This window comes from Stenella coeruleoalba (genome assembly GCF_951394435.1).
Source record: "Stenella coeruleoalba genome assembly, chromosome: 6".
Lineage (NCBI taxonomy): Eukaryota > Metazoa > Chordata > Mammalia > Artiodactyla > Delphinidae > Stenella > Stenella coeruleoalba.
In genome coordinates, this window is record NC_137151.1 from 39,285,063 (window position 1) to 39,302,273 (window position 17,211).

General features: G+C 33.7%; 1 protein-coding gene across 9 annotated transcripts in view; it reads right to left on the reverse strand.

The window, feature by feature from the left end:
* LRP1B (LDL receptor related protein 1B) overlaps positions 1-17,211 on the reverse strand; it is a 1,831,517-nt gene that overhangs the window by 247,168 nt on the left and 1,567,138 nt on the right. For all 9 annotated transcript variants that reach the window (XR_013828854.1, XM_079925113.1, XM_079925117.1 and 6 more), the window contains 5 exons: positions 15,360-15,482; positions 12,763-12,903; positions 11,454-11,641; positions 5,519-5,702; positions 802-887 (listed from right to left, as the gene is read on the reverse strand). Coding sequence is in view for 8 of the 9 variants with exons in the window: in XM_079925113.1 (XP_079781239.1) it covers positions 802-887; positions 5,519-5,702; positions 11,454-11,641; positions 12,763-12,903; positions 15,360-15,482 (722 nt within the window). In the remaining variant the exon portion in view is untranslated. The remainder of the gene's footprint in view (positions 1-801; positions 888-5,518; positions 5,703-11,453; positions 11,642-12,762; positions 12,904-15,359; positions 15,483-17,211) is intronic.

Below are 17,211 nucleotides of genomic sequence, written 5' to 3' on the forward strand. Positions count from 1 at the left end.
GAAGCTACTTCTGACGATCAAAGATATGCTAAAACTAACTGTGATTTCTCTAGTCAATGTAATAATCAGTCTAGTTTTAATGATTTGATTTTATGCTTTCACTGCAGACTGGGAGGGAAAAAAAAATTTGAGGGAAGCAATTCACATTTCCATCCTGTCATAAATGGAAATCATTCCTTTCATCTCAGATAGTATATATGAGTAAACTCTGACAACAGAACTTAAGCAACAAAATGGATCAGTAGCCCAGATTCTCTTGAAGTAGGTGGGTTGAGGGATGAAAAGGGTAAGGCTGAATATATGCACCTCATAACCTTTTAACCATGACTGGATTATAATCGTACTTTTGCTCCCTAGCTAATTCCAAATTTTAAAGGCTAAGGATCATCAATCCCATATTATTCCTTAGTTCTAAGAGCAGAAACTTGAGGTTCTGGAAAAGATGTTTATTTTTAAATCCCAAGGGCTGTGGGGCTGGGGGGACAATCTGGGTAATGCACAACTACCTTAAAAGAGAATTTTATACCTTCCCTAGTCTAGCTGTTCTTAAGAGAGTTTTTTTCCTTGCATTAGCTATGGTTTGCATCTTCTACTTTCTTGGATATGGTGTGATGTCACAAGTTGGAGGCATCACCTGGACAATTCAAACAGAACAAAGTTTATGGCAATCTTATATGCATACATGCATGGATCCCTGAATACATGCTTCAGAAGTACTAATTATGAGGTATTGCTACAGCTCTAATGCATATCTAGAGTGACTGTATTAAATACTATGAAATCATCATGGAAATGTCATACCTGTTTTAAAAGTGTGTAGTTGGAACCATCAGTGCTAATTTTCCTTATCTCATGATGATCAGCAAGAATTAGAAAAGGTTCTTCATCTAAATACCAAGACAAGAAACATATTAGACTTTAGTATTTATGGTTTTCAACTCTGCTTAGTCTCAGTTTAGTTACTACAGCGATGCAAGTTCAAATGCAGTGCCCTCTGGTAGATTAATGGTTAAAAAATTCTTCCTGAGCACCTCTACTGATAACAATATGAAAAGAAAGCAGATGCCTGTGCAGTACAGAAAATCTAGACAATTCCAAATCCCTCTCTTTCCCTCAGTCTTCTTGAATATTAAATTATCTAATTTATTTGAAATTAGGAGAAAACACCTGCTGTTAAAATCTTATTTTTTGTTGTTCCTTTTTTTTAAATTGGAATATAGTTGATTTCCAATGTTGTGTTAACTTGAGGTATACAGCAAAGTGAATCAGTTATACATATACAATATATCCACTTTTTTTTTTAGATTCTTTTCCCATATAGGTCATTACAGAGTATTGAGCAGAGTTCCCTGTGCTATACAGCAGGTTCTTACTAGTTATCTACTTTACATATAGTAGTGTGTACATGTCAATCCCAATCTCTCAAATGGTACAAATGAACTTATTTACAAAACAGAAATAGAGGCACAGATGTAGAAAACAAACCTACGGTTACCAGGGGGAAAGGGGTGGAGGGAAGGATAGAAATCTTATTTTTAAATGAATTTCAGAGAAGGATAATCTGCACCTATCTTAGAAACCTACAGTACAGCTAAACATTCCTATAACCAGAAAATTCTTTCTTGATAATCAAATAACCAGCTTATGCTCTCAGAATAACTTCAGTGAAAACCAAGAATTTCACTGCCTACATACACGTTTTTCATCTGCCTGGAAGCTTCTCTTAAGTAAGAGTCTATTTCCTTCTTATTTGTCCAACATGCTTTAGTATATTATTTGTTCTAGAATCTAGGAAAGATAATAAAAATAATCTAACCATGCTTCATATATGTAAAGATCAAACTCCTTTTAAACATCTTTGTTTCTAAGATGCATTCATACACTTAGATGCCTCGTAAGCACATTTAATGTCAGCATAGATTAGAAAAAAACAATGAAAAAGGTAGCCACTTTACATGATTAAATGAGGACTTTATTGTAAATCATTTATTGTTATAGAGTTATTGTCCTGTTTATGTTCAAATTATTTGAATTATTATTATGAATAATATTATTTGAATTATTATTCAAATTATTTGATTTGAATTATTATGATGTTCAAATTTATGTTCAAACTTATTACTTTCTTCCTTTCAGCCTTTAGTTTTACAGTATATGTATAATACATAGGGCACTGTACTCTGTTTTAGCATACTCTGTGTCAGAGATTAGAAATGTGTGTCACAGATGCTCGACATCACCTTCTACCAGTGATGGCAGCACCTCTAATCATTCCAGTCTTCCTGTTGAGGTTAAATAGAGACTCAGAACCCTACTCAAAAGAGTTGTCTCTCAAGTTAAAGTTGCTTTGCCCTCCTATCGATATAGTTCTACATTCATAAATGTTATTAATCAGTCATGTTCTACCTCAATACTTAGGCAGTTCTGTTCTTTACAACTTAAATTGTAAGACCTGAAATTTGAAACTCCTAGAGGAAAACATAGAGAAAAATCGCCTTTACACTGGTCTTGGAAATGACTGTTTGCCTATGACACCAAAAACACAAACAACAAAAGCAAAAATCATCAATGGGAGCTACATCAAACAAAAAAGCTTCTGCAAAGGAAAAGAAACAATCGGGACTTCCCTGGTGGTGCAGTGGTTAAGAATCCGCCTGCCAATGCAGGGGACACAGGTTCAATCCCTGGTCCAGGAAGATCCCACACTCTGTGGAGCAACGAAGCTCGCGAGCCACAACTACTGAGCCCTCATGCTGCAACTACTGAAGCCCACGTGCCTAGAGCCAGTGCTGCGCAACAAGAGAAGCCACCACAATGAGAAGCCCGCGCACCACAACGAAGAGTAGCCCTGCTTGCTTCAACCAGAGAAAGCCTGTGCGCAGCAATGGAGACCCAACACAGCCAAAACTAAATAAATTAATTTTAAAAAAGAATTGACTATTAAGGAAAGTTTAGAAGAAAAAAAAATAAACAATCAACATAATGAAAAGGCAACCTATGGGATGGGAGAAAATACTTGCAAATAATATATCTGATAAGGGGTTAATATCCAAAATATATAAATAACTCATATAAATCAATAACAAAAAATAAACAATCTATTAAAAAATGGGCAGAGGAACTGAACAGACATTTTTCCAAAGAAAGCATACAGATGGCCAATAGGCACATGAAAAGGGGCTAAACATCTCTGAACATCAGGGAAATGCAAATCGAAACCATAATGATATATCACCTCACACCTGTTAGAATGGCTGTCACCAAAATGACAAGAGATAAATGTTGGCAGTGACTGAAGAAAAGACAAACCTTGTGCTCTTTTGGTTGGAATGTAAGTTGGTGCAACCACTACCGAAAACAGAATGGAGGTTGCTCAAAAAATTAATAATAGAACTGCCATCCAGCAATCTCACTCCTGGGTATATATCCAAAGGATGTGAAAATAGTATATCAAAGCTATATCTGTACTCCCAAATTTATTGTAGCATTATTCACAATAGCCGAGACATGGAAACAACCTAAGTGTCCATCAACAGATGAATGGGATCTGTATAGCCATGAAAAAGAATAAAATCCTGCCATTTGAGACAACATGGATGGTGCTTGAAGAATTATGCTAAGTGAAACAAGTCAAACAGAGAAAGACAAATACTCTATGATATCACTTATAGGTGGAATCTAAAAAAGCCAAACTCATTGAAACAGAGTAGAATAGTAGTTACCAAGGTTTGCATGGTGGGGAACATGTGGAGATGTTGGTTAAAGAGTACAAACTTTCAGTTGGAAGATGAATAGGTTCTGGGGGTCTGATGCACTACATTGTGATTATAGATAACTACACTGTACTACACACTTGAAAGTTGCTAAGAGAGTAGATCTTAAATGTTCTAACCACAAAAAAGCAGTGGTAATTATGTGAAGTGATGGAGATGTTAGCTACTACTACCATGGTAATCATATTACTGTATATAAGTATATCAAGTGAATGCATTGTATTACCTTAATGTTACACAATGTTATAGGTTAATTATATGTCAATAAATTTTGGGGAAAATATCTAGCCTCCCTTTAGCAAAAGATTTATTATTCAGGGACACTCATATTTATATTAAAATTGTTATTAGTTTCTATTTATTACTTTTAATGGAAAACCACTATATCATGGATACATGATGTAACAAGACCCAAATAAATGATTAGCATTCACCTCCTTTTCATAATCCTTTGTGAAAAGTTTAAAGTAATGGAAACACTAACTAGTTTTTAGATTTTATCTTTTCTTCTTATCCCATGTCACTAAATGAATGATGTAGTAAGCAGTGAGCTGGCAAAAAAAAAAAAAAGTAGGCTGGCAAATAAAACAATGGGCTCCAAATAATACACAAATTTATTCAGAGACGGACATTCCAAGAATAAGTGAGTGGAATGAAAAACTGAAAAGAGTTATTTTTCTCCATAATGTGCATAATTTTAACCAGTTAAAAAACTAACTTTTAAATTCCTATCCCTTTTATTTATTTTATGAAAGTAGATGAGAAAAATCTAGTTTTTTTTTTTTTTTACGGTATGCGGGCCTCTCACTGCTGTGGCCTCTCCCGCCGCGGAGCACAGGCTCCGGACGCACAGGCTCAGCAGCCATGGCTCACGGGCCCAGCCGCTCCGCAGCATGTGGGATCCTCCCAGACCGGGGCACGAACCCGCGTCCCCTGCATCGGCAGGTGGACGCTCAACCACTGCACCACCAGGGAAGCCCAAACATCTAGTTTTTTAAATGTTGTTCAACATAAATGTACATGAGAAACTGGCAATGCTATTTAATTGATTATACTCAATATCACAGTAAGAGGAATAGAAACATATTATGCACCATTTTCTGCCCATTTTAAGTTATTATTATATATTACTTTGTATCATTTTAATGTTTGATTTTCTCCCCTGATGAATCATAATTTGTTTTAATATTTTATTGAATTTTCTAATTCACAAATCAAACACACTGCTTGAAATAAACAGAAGTTTAATAATACTTGTTGAATCACTGGAAGAATTCAAATAGTCTTATATTCCTGATTTTTTGTTATTGTTGTTATCATTATTACTATTATTATTACTGACCCGTTGTTCTCCTTGGCACACATATATGAGTGTGTGTATGGTGTAGGGGAGAAGGAAAAAAAAATATTAGGACGCTGTCACAACAGGCTCTTTAATAGCCTTGGCCAAACCTGCTCCCAAGAACCTGTGATACAGGAAGCAGTGCTAGATATAGTTTTTACTTGTTCTCAAAATCTAGAAAACACTTAATAATTCATAGGACCACACTGGAATGGTACTAAAAACAGAGCAGTGTGTGGACAACATGCAATATCAGAGTGACAAATTTCCATATCAAGGTAAGTAGAGGAGAATTTTGACTTCTTAGAAACAGCAATGAGGAATGAATTCAACAAGAATAGCTACAAAATCAGATCCATATGTGTAACTGAGGCTGACTCAGTGGACAAGTTCAATTCGATACCTGAGAGTGATTTGCAGCCATTTGGGTTATCAGGTTGTATTTCATATCCATCTGTACAGAGGCACCTGTAGGTCCCATATGTATTGATGCATTGCTGGCTACACGGAAAGCCCAAAGAGCATTCATCAACGTCTACACATGTTTTACCATCATCCTTCAGTTGAAATCCAGGCCAGCATTTGCACTGGAGAATGAAAAACAAGCATAATAAATTCATATCATTGTCACTGTCTCTTGCTATTGGATATCCATTTAGCGTGATTCAAGCAAGAAAATCAGTTAATAATAGATAATGCCAAGTCTTTCTGTCCCCCAGAAATTAAACTTTAATAAGAACTACATATATTACATACAGTTTAAGTTAAAAAAGGATTCTCTCAAATATCATCATTTGATCTTCTGAGGTTGACAAGATTACAAAAGCTAACCAACATAAATCAGCAAACCATGTTGGCTAGAGAATGGCAAGGAAAACAAAACTAAACCATCAGCTTCTTCTGTATTTTTTTTATTGCATTATATTGTGTTTTTAGAAGACTTTAATAATCATAAGGATTAACCCTTAAGTGGAGCTCTGAGAATTACTAATATTGTCACGTATGTTATTTCATTAGAGTCTTAACAGAAATCTATAATATAGGCACTATTATTAGTTAACCCATGAGAAACCCAGAGGCACAAAGGTGAAATTGTGTAGATAAAGCCAGAAGGAGAGCTGATTCTCTCTGTAATTTTTAACAAATAATAAGGCTCAATTAATATTTATTGGCAGGGTCTGAGTCCTTAACCAAATATGATGTCTGGAGAAATAATAAAATTAACATAGTTTCCCCTTCATAATTAAATCAATGTGCATCATCAAATCATTTTTTTCCCATCATCTCTATCATGTTCTATATGACCCTCTAATGATTATGTAATATTTACTAACTGGCATATCAGTTCTCAGTACAATGTCATACCATATGTGTCTTTGCATTCCTGAAAATAAAAAGGGGCGGTGATTGGTCTTTCAGTTTTATATTCAGTCCCTGTCAAGTAGCATACGGAATTATAATTATACAACACGAACCTATAATTGGCCAGATGATTGTGAACATGTTAACCTTCACCAAGACTATTTAGTGGCCTTTGAATAAAAGAACTTGTGAGTACTGAATAGGATAGTGAATTAGGTAGGAACTCTTAAGTTGTCAAGAAAAACTAGTATTCAAGAATTATTCATAGTAAACATTTGAGCCTTTGTATCTATTGGGAAAATATTAGAGAGAGATATGTGCTTATTATTAAATAATGAGCAAACAATTAATTGAGGGGTAGAATTTTTTTAAGTACAAAAAATGGTGTTCATTATGTGGAGGAGAAGGAGCATCAACTTCACCTGAAAGTGCTCAAAAGATAAATGAATATCTTTTTTTTTTTTTTTTTTTTTTTTTGCAGTACGCGGGCCTCTCACTGTTGCGGCCTCTCCCGTTGTGGAGCACAGGCTCTGGACGCGCAGGCTCAGCGGCCATGGCTCACGGGCCCAGCTGCTCCGCGGCATGTGGGATCTTCCCGGACCGGGGCACGAACCTGTGTCCCCTGCATCGGCAGGCGGACTCTCAACCACTGCGCCACCAGGGAAGCCCTGAATATCTTTTTCTAAGTCCTTTAACAAGAAACAAATCTCTTTAAGCTCTTAGCACTTTTATCATTAACAATTTACACCAATATTTATCTAATAATCCTAAGATTATTAGATACAATAATAATCCTAAGATTATAAAGAATTTTTTGTAATCCCCAGAATCCACTAGCAAGCCAGTAAATCAAAGCAAAATCCACAACTTAATTTTCCAAATTCTCCTCATAATATTTGAGCCTGTGACAATATTACTTTTTTTTTTTTTTTTCGGTACGCGGGCCTCTCATTGTTGTGGCCTCTCCCGTTGCAGAGCACAGGCTCCGGATGCGCAGGCTCAGCGGCCATGGCTCCCGGGCCCAGCCGCTCCGCGGCATGTGGGATCTTCCCGGACCGGGGCACGAACCCGCGTCCCCTGCATCGGCAGGCGGACTCTCAACCACTGCGCCACCAGGGAAGCCCAATATTACTTTTTTTGAGAAGACTCATCCTACTACCTGATGAGGAAGTCAGGGGAATTGGTGTTTATCCTATGTCAAAAAAAAAAAAAAAATAGATGCTAAATGTCACTGAAATATATACTTAAAAGTAGTTAAAATGATAAATTTTATGTTGTATATTTTACCACACTTAAAAAAATAAATAAATTTTTCAAAAACAAAACTGAAAAGCTACAAAAAGATATCACTGAAAAGAACTGGAAATCAGACATGTGATCATGTGGAACCCAGAGACACATAAGCAGACACAGGGTATAGTTGAATTCAAGGGGCGCTTGAGGACAGGTGAAAGGACATTTTATAGAATGCATTAAATTCCTCTCAGAAAGAGTACTATGAAAAGAAATAGTGTCCGAATTCTAATATGGCTTCTGAAAATTACTTTGAATGGCTAATGTCAGGCTTATAGAACTACTATATTAAATAGTTTGGATAAAAACATATTTGTGGAAAATTAATTTCTTGAAGGTAAAAGTTACCAAATGCAATGAACATTTCTGTAAACAAATGAAATTAGGATGTTTAAGGTGTAGAGTAAGTATTTTTAATGTGTTTATTAAAAGAGAAGATTTTTTTAAAAGATAATATCCTCCCCAGTCTTGTTAACCTTGTTTTAACAAAAACATCTTTTGCTCCCAAATAATTAAAAGGCATTTATGGGAAATTCTACTAACCTAACATTCATAAATTGAATGAAAAAATAATAATCATTTGTGTCAGAGATATAAGATGAGAGATTCATCTATATTTAATAAAAAAAATTTAAAAATGTTTCATTTTCACTTAAAAAGAAAATTTTTATGAAAGTGAGATATATATATTCAATGTCATGTTAATATTTCTCATAATCAAGAACTATTTCAAATTGTCTTGATTTATATTAATTTTTATAGAGAAACATATAGCTACCAGAAACAAATATAGCTATCCAAAGTTTTCCTATTACATTCAGAAAAATTTGCAGCTTTTTAGTGATATTTTAAAATACTGGTTATCTTATACACATTAAAATTATTTATCTCCCAAAAGTACATTTATTTTCACATGGTAAGTTACCATTCCATCCAAATAAGATTCTTGCTTAGTTGTGTTATTACTCCCTTTTGAATAGTTAAATCAATTGTATTTGTTTTACAGCAAATTGTTCATAGTCCAGAAGGTCTAAATTTTGCTTTTATAAGCAATTTTCATTTTATTGCAGAATTTGAAGGAGGAGTTGTCATGTTCTGCTGATAATGTAATGAGAAATAGTTTACTGGATAGTTTTCCCCATTCTCTGAAAAAGAGAAACCCACCAGCTAACACTTTTTTCCCCAAATAGATAAGCATTTTGTTGTATATAACATTTTTTATTCAATCTCCTATAAATAAATTGTCAGAAATATAACATATTATATATATGTTTTAAAATGACATATATAATATAAATATAACATATATATCAACACAATATATAAAATATTTGTTTTGAATCTTTGCTTGTATCTCTTATTTATGATTCTCATCCTAGCTCCTTTCATTTTTGAACTGGTCTTGCTTCCCCCAGTAGATGTTTTATTTTATTCTATTTTATTCATTAGTTTTTTGTTTTGTTTTGTTTGTTTGTTTTTTGCGGTACGCGGGCCTCTCACTGTTGTGGCCTCTCCCGTTGCGGAGCACAGGCTCTGGACGCGCAGGCTCGGTGGCCATGGCTCACGGGCCTAGCCGCTCCGCGGCATGTGGGATCTTCCCAGTCCGGGGCACAAACCCGTATCCTCTGCATCGGCAGGCAGACTCTCAACCACTGCGCCACCAGGGAAGCCCTATTCATTAGTTTTGACATGTTTGTATATTAAGGAACATTTATCCACTGCAATTTTGTCAGGTATCATATACATTGCCTTTTGAATAATTAAACAGTTTGTCTCTTTTACCTAGAATTCTCATTTCATTCTATGACTCCTTCAGAGAAGTCAGAAAATAATTATATTTTAAAGGTATCAATAAACAATTATTTCTCTGTGAGGAATCTTATAAAGTAATTAAAATAGTATGATTTATCATGGCTTTCTAGGTGAGATTTACTTCTACCAAAACTAGTTTTCCAAATATGGAATCTCTGGGCACTCAGTATTTCTTACATGCAGGCATTAAAAAAAAATTACACTGTTTGCTGATGTTATGTCAAAAGGTGACTATTCCATATTCTATAATTTTTAGATTTTACCACCAAGATTATGACAGATTAAAAATATACACAGGATAAACACAAATCTACTTTGAAATTTAAATTTTAGACAGATAGATGGATAGATATACATTCTATATGATAAGAATAGATTATTTATAACATGACAAAATTTAAACTATTATCTTTAATAATTCTATAATACATTCCCTGACTTTTTTGGAAACATTTCTATATTGATTGTACATAAATCACCAATAACATTTTTTCTGCTTCATTGGGTTTCAAAACCGTTACTGCCAAAATTAATTACCTCATATATACTCATCACATTAAGAGCTGTTGTTTGGTGAATTTACCATTAGATAGAACTGACTTGTCATAGAATATCAAGGCTGTCAAGGAAAAACTGAAGCATCTTTGTAATACACACTTTTTTTTTTCTCTAGCATCTTTTAAAGAAAGTCACTTAGTTCCAACTGAAATACTTTTAGATGTGAGAAATTTGGCAACTCATTCCAATGTAGAGAATTCTAATGTTCAAAAAGTCTTTCTTATACAGAATCTGCTTCCCAACTCCTATTTCCAACATTTGAAACAACTCAGAAAGGTATGCTCCCTACTCCAGTACTTCATATATTTAAATACAACTGACTAGCCATTTTTCTCTTGGTAAAACTTCTTCCAAAGGTGTGTTTTCCAGACCCCCTTATGCCACTGGCTGTACAAATGGGGATACAGTACAGTTTGTCAAGGTTCCTCTTAAAGTGTCATGTCCATAAATATACACAGTACCCCAGGTATGTTCTGATCAGTGCAGAACTCAGTAGAACAAAATCTGAACTCTGTACTACTCCTAACTGGATTAGACTGCCTCTGTAGTTCGTAAAAGCCATGTCCTTTTGCTGATTCATACAGAGCTATTGTCCAGTTAAAAACACTAATTTCCAGCTGAATTGCTTTTACTGAGGTTTTCCCACATTTACATAATTGATTTTAACCTAATGCACCACTTCAATATTATTTTTTGTATGCATCTTCCGTTCCAACATATTGAAACAGAGATGTTTTCAAAAGCTATTTGTGTCAATCAATTTTGTCAGTGAATCACATTCTTCAGGAAAATGGAACTAACAAAAAGCAATTAGAATGTTAGGCATGATTTATTTTTAGTGTACCTGCACTCAGTCCTAATAATTCATGTGCTCTGTTTTTTTTCTTCCTGTTTATATGAAAAAATATTGTATTCTCCAGTGTTGTGGTACATAAATGATTAGCCCATTCCACTTCAAGGATGTATGAGAGGGGAAACGAAGGAAGCAACGGGAATTTAAGAGAGTTGCATAAACATTTATGCAGCTATTAACAGCAGTTACCTTCCTCAAACACTGGTCGTCCTTTGCTTTTTTCTTTATGATCAGCATTTATTAGAAAACATTTTGATTTTTTTGTCTCCATGAGTATATTCTCACAATTTATATACCACACTATTATTATGGTTTGCACACACAGAAACTCTCCATTTAAATAGTTTTAACTAATGATATTATAATGACTTAAAGTTTTACAGCTATATTGGATGAAATCATTTTTATTGCCCCAAATTCTAACCTGTCAGATGATTTTCTGTCTTTGATGCGTGCCTACCTTATAACTGGCTGGAAGGTCCTGACAATCTTGAGAACATCCACTGACTTTCCTACTCAAGCATTCATTTACATGGCAGTTTCTTTCATCTGATCCATCACCACAGTCATCCTTATTGTCACAAAGACCTTCACTGGGAATGCACCTGCCATTTTTGCACATAAAAAATGAACTGTTGCATGACTGTTCTGGAAAAAGAAAATAAAACAAATGGAACATAAAGAGCATGCCATTGTTTTATACTACAATTGTTGAATACATTCACAAATATGATGACTTGTCTGTCAAAAATTATAGTAAATATATGTACATATAAAATGCTTTATATTCAGTGTAATATTTTATACATGAAGAAAATCAAGGGCAAACTGTACTTTCATGTTCAACACACCGCAAATCTAGCTTTACATTGAAATTTAACAATCAAAATAAGCACCTATACTAAAATTAATGGAGTATTTCTGTCTTCATCTATACTGTGAAGAATGAGTTCAAAAGTGTAATGATAGCTTGACATTTCCCACAAGCCAAAAGTCTCCGAGAAATTATACGTCACTAAAAATTAAGAATCTGGAATAGCTAGATATTCCTAAGTTCTTTTTCTTCCTGGATATATAACATTGATATTTTTAAGTCCAGGCATAAAAAAGATATTTGCGGTAAATCATAGTTGTCACAAATATAGCTATAGAAAGGAGTTCAAGTTTTGCAGCTACTCACAATCTGATGATTTAAACATTACTCATTACCATACATGATAAAAGAATGCCTATTAACATGTAAACTACATGAGAAAAAAAGTAATTGGGTTTATTCTAAAATGTATAACTATGTATTCAATCTTTGGAATAGTAAAGTGTAAAATAGACCAAGTTTGGCTATGTATATATTTCTGTTCAAATGATATGCAATTTATTTCATTTTGCCTAAGTCTGAATAATATTGACTCTATTTCAGTAAATCTCAATTTCTTTTATGATTAAATTTTCAAGTAGGTCCATACAAGAAAATTATCCTCACATAAAATAATATATTAAGAAAAAATGACTTCTTTAAAGGAGGAGGATGATGAATTCATCTGGTTCATTGCCACAAATCTTCATATTTGGGGCACAGACTTACACTTCTATAACTAGCTCCAAAACAAAGTTGGTTACTAGGATCCTGCATGGTATCAATAGAAGCATCACATGCTTAATTATTTGCATTTCCTCTCACTGAATATTATATGAGACTAAAAAACAGAGTCACAATATTGCCTTAAAAAAACAAATTTTGGAATAAACATAGTATTATATATTTTCTGTACCTGCACTTTTACACTTTGGGTTTATAGGTGCTTCATCAGAATGGTCTGGGCAGTCAAAGTCTCCATCACACTGCCACTGAGTATTTAAAAGACATCGTCCATCAGCACAACTAAATTCTTCGGCATTGCACTGTCGGTATCCTGGAGACAAAGAAACATTCCAATTCATATAACAAATATTCATTAAAACTTTATTTCATAATGTACACTAAACTTAATTAACCATGTGAGTTACCCAGGCCTCTTATGGGAAATGTTTCTCATTTCTTTCTAGGGCAGTTACAATAATTGCAAGAGATATTTGTGGTTGGAAGTAGGATTAAAGTCTAGAAAACAAAGTTGGAAACGAGGCACTCTTATTTTGTTTCTAAGTAAGGAAACAAGAATGCAACACAAGTATACAACCTCTGTTCACTTATTATCTGTATCCTAAAGATTTCCTTTAGAATGGAAAACAAAATGAAAGCTACTCAAAATTATTTTCAAGACTAAGCTTGGTTAGGTACAGTACTAGAACATATGGATGAACTGATTCTGGGTTATAATAATAATTTTCAGAAGCTATAATGTCACGTTTATGTTTGGGAAGCAGCATTAAAAGTGTAAAGAAATTGTTAAAATGAGAAAATTAAAATCCAATTCATAGAGCAATAAGCACAAAACTGTTGTAATTATCCTACATATTGATTCTTAGAGGCATTAAAAGGCTTTGTTCAAAACACAGTATCCATCAATCAGTTGTTAATGTTCATATCTAAGCTGGTTTGTAAGTAAAACTCATTTGATTTTGAATATTATGAAGTTTTAGATTGGTTTTTTTCCAGAGTTTGTTAACAATAAAAAATGTCATTTCTATTATAAACTTTCTGGTAAATGTAGGCAAATATTTTACTTTTGAAGAGAGAATGTAAGATTTTTATGGTTTAAAAATAAAATTTCAGCAGAAAAAAAGATTCAACAATGATTATGTAATTGAGACGTTTATCATATTGCATGGCAAAACTAGATAGCTCTAAAATATCCCCAGTTTCCCTAGTATTCCTTCCCACCCTCTCATTCTTCACTAGTTTCTCCTCTTCACTCAATACATATGTTCAAGTCTCTCCTAGTCCAATAACAACAAAAATCCATCCACATAACTCTTAACAAGACATGTCCCTTCTTCCCTGCTCAGTCAAGTCCCTACTCAATCTTCCTTTCACTTACTTACCTCTTTGCTCTCACTTACTTTCATTCATTAAAGTCTCATTTCTGCAACATCTACCTGCTGAAATTCCTCTCAGAGCTAATAAATATCAAGTGACAGTTGGTAAATTCATAGGTGTCTCTGGCTCCTACCTGCTTCACTGTCCTCCAGTGCTTGATGCTGTTGTCCATACTACCTTGGAAATAGTTTCCTGACTTAATATTCATAATCCACTCTCCCAGGCTTCTTTCTAACTTTGCTTTTGCTATTCCCTTTTCACCCTCTTTCTGTATAAAGTTTTCTTCTGTTCTACTCTAAAATGTTACAGGGTAAGCCCTTATTTCAGTCTTCAGTATATGGTTTTCCCCTTTTCCTTTCTACAGTGTTGGGTATTATCATTCTTTGTCATATTTTGAGTATCACCCTTATGCTGATGGCCACCAGGTTAATATTATTTGTCCTGATAATACTCTAGAACTAAATTTTCAAACACTCACTATACAGCTTCATGTGATTGTCTGATTAACACTTCAATTCAAAATGTCCAAAATTAATTATTTGTTACATTTCTTCTCCCACACCAGCAAAACTGCCCCTTAACCTCATTCTAAAGCTCATTAACAGCAACACCATCCTCCAAGTCATACAAGCTAGAGATTCTACTTTATCCTCCATCTGTAACTGATAGATGCTGCATAGGGAGGGCAAAGGGAAGCTAAATCTACTACCTTTCATAGGTATGTGTGGATTTCACAGCTTTTCATTTTATATTTATTCATGTATACATTTAAATATTTTACAAAAATACTATGTTCACATATTTCAATATCAACTGGGAATTTTTAATATACTAATTTTTATCACAAAAGTTATATATGTGTTCATATATAAATTATATAGATATGATGGTTAGATAAATATATAAGTGACAAGATAAATTTCATAATAATAACATTAAATTTTAACAAGTAAATACATGTATAAAAAGATAAAGCAAAAGAAAAATGTTAAGTATCTAGATTCTCTGATAGCTGTGAACTGTATTCTTTTTTCCTCACTCAAATATTGATTTGGCTGTAAGACTGAACTAACCAGCTATATATTGTCTTTAAAATAAAAGGTATTTCAAAGTACTTAAAACCAAACACATTTTTATCAACATTTTCCAGTGTGGTTCTTGATAAGAATACACTACAACAAGTAGGCATAATTTTCAAATAGGTGTGTAATTATGGTAGAGTTTAAAGAGGTTATATGTGGTGTGTCTATATTACTGAAGTTACATGTTCTTAGTGAGATTAAGAAATGTATTTCTTTGTTTTTGTTATTTATTTATATATTCCTGGAGTCATTTTAAAAGACTGTTACTCAGCCTGAGAATCTTCTCCATGAAAAGTTTATATATACTTACCACACTGCAGTGACTCATCAGAGCCATCTCCACAGTCATCATCATGGTCACAAACGAATTGCTTGGGAATGCATACTTTATTATGGCACATGAAAGCATTTTCATCACATGTGTTATTGGGAGCTAAGAAAGACATCACAAGAAATTAAGTTAGATGAGCACCGATTTTATCTTCCCCTACTTTATGAGTTTGGGAAATGTATGTTATTGTACTCAACACACTCAATAATTCAAGGTTATTTAAAAAAGGAAACTTAGCTAAACATTCAATATATCAATTAATAATATATATTAATATATGTATTTCATTATAAGTAGTATTTGAATATATGAATATAAATATATATAATTCAAAGTTTTAGTGTTAATATGTTCAACAGTTCTAGAGTGACCTTGAAATTTCAGGCCATTTAGCAATTTGTAAGTTTGCCGAAGGATGAATTCAAAGGTTCATATGTGATAAAAAATCACTCAACTATAATAATGTGGCTGGGTTTTTTTCTCTCCTCATGCTTGTAGTAAAGCTAGTAAAGTGATAAAAACCTGTTTCTTTGTGAAAAATGGACCTGAAAAGACCACCAAGTGCTAATGCTCATGATGGAAGTGAAAAGAAAATCAAAAGGGCTAAGAAAGTTACTGTTTTCAAGAGGAAGATAAAACTTTGGGGTGACTTCAATGGGGTCTTAAAATAGGTTAAGATCTATGGTGAGATGAGCCCAACCATAAGTACCACACTAAATTAGGAATATTGATCCATAAAATGGAACTTCAATCCTTTTGGAATACTGATCCATGAAAGTATTCTCTAGCAAGGGTCTTAACCAGCAGGAAAAATGGCTGATTAAAATGTGCAGTAAAACTTCAGCTGACTCGTACAGAGGAAATAAGCTTTAATAGTATATGTATAGCATCATAGAAGTTTGATCATTTAAATATTTTAATTACTTTTCTTACATGGAAAGGGTAAATGCTATGATATGACTCAAGGTTTGGGATATTTCAAATGTTAAGAATCTGCTATATGATGGATGTTAACTAAGCTTGTTGTGGTAACCATTTTGTAATAAGATATAAGCATATCAAATCACTATGTTGCACACCTAAAACTAACACAATATTTTAGGTCAATTATATCTTAATTTTTTTTAAGTGAAAGCAAAAAGAATCCTCTACATGTTATTACAGTACACTGGAAAGGGGGAGGCTTTGCAAAAAGTTGCTCTTCAACTCATATTTTATTCTAAGGAAGCTATTTACCTTCTTGGTGCATCTGTTTATTTATCTGTTTAATGAGGATAATAAAACCTATCTGATAAATTTTCTGCAAGAACTAGATAAGATACATGAAGCAGATCGGCTCATTTTAGGTACTCAGTACATTCTTAGTTGCTGTTTCAATTCCTATCTATACAACAATTATCTTTGGAAGATCCCCAAAAGCACTTCACCGAGATACCGTGGAAATTCAATAATGTAAATAAAAGCACCTACCAAAATAACTGATGTATAATGGGCACCTGAAAAAATTTACATGCCTTCCAATCTCTCCCCTTCATGTCTTAATAGGCACTTTGCTCTACCTAGAACACTTCTCTTTCTTCTCTTTTTCCTTCACAACTGAGATAACGTTATTACTTTTCTTGAAATCCTTCCATGAGACTTCTAAGGTTTTTTACACAATATTTATTTGTGATGACCTAGTATCTTTTCTATGTATCATTCTGACACTTAAGTTATTATAATTATTCTTTTACATGCTTATCAGCTCCCGATCCCCAAACTGCCCCACACTACATGAAAAAAGGAAATCTGCTTTCAAAACTCAGTAATGACTAAAAAGAGACATGAGCAG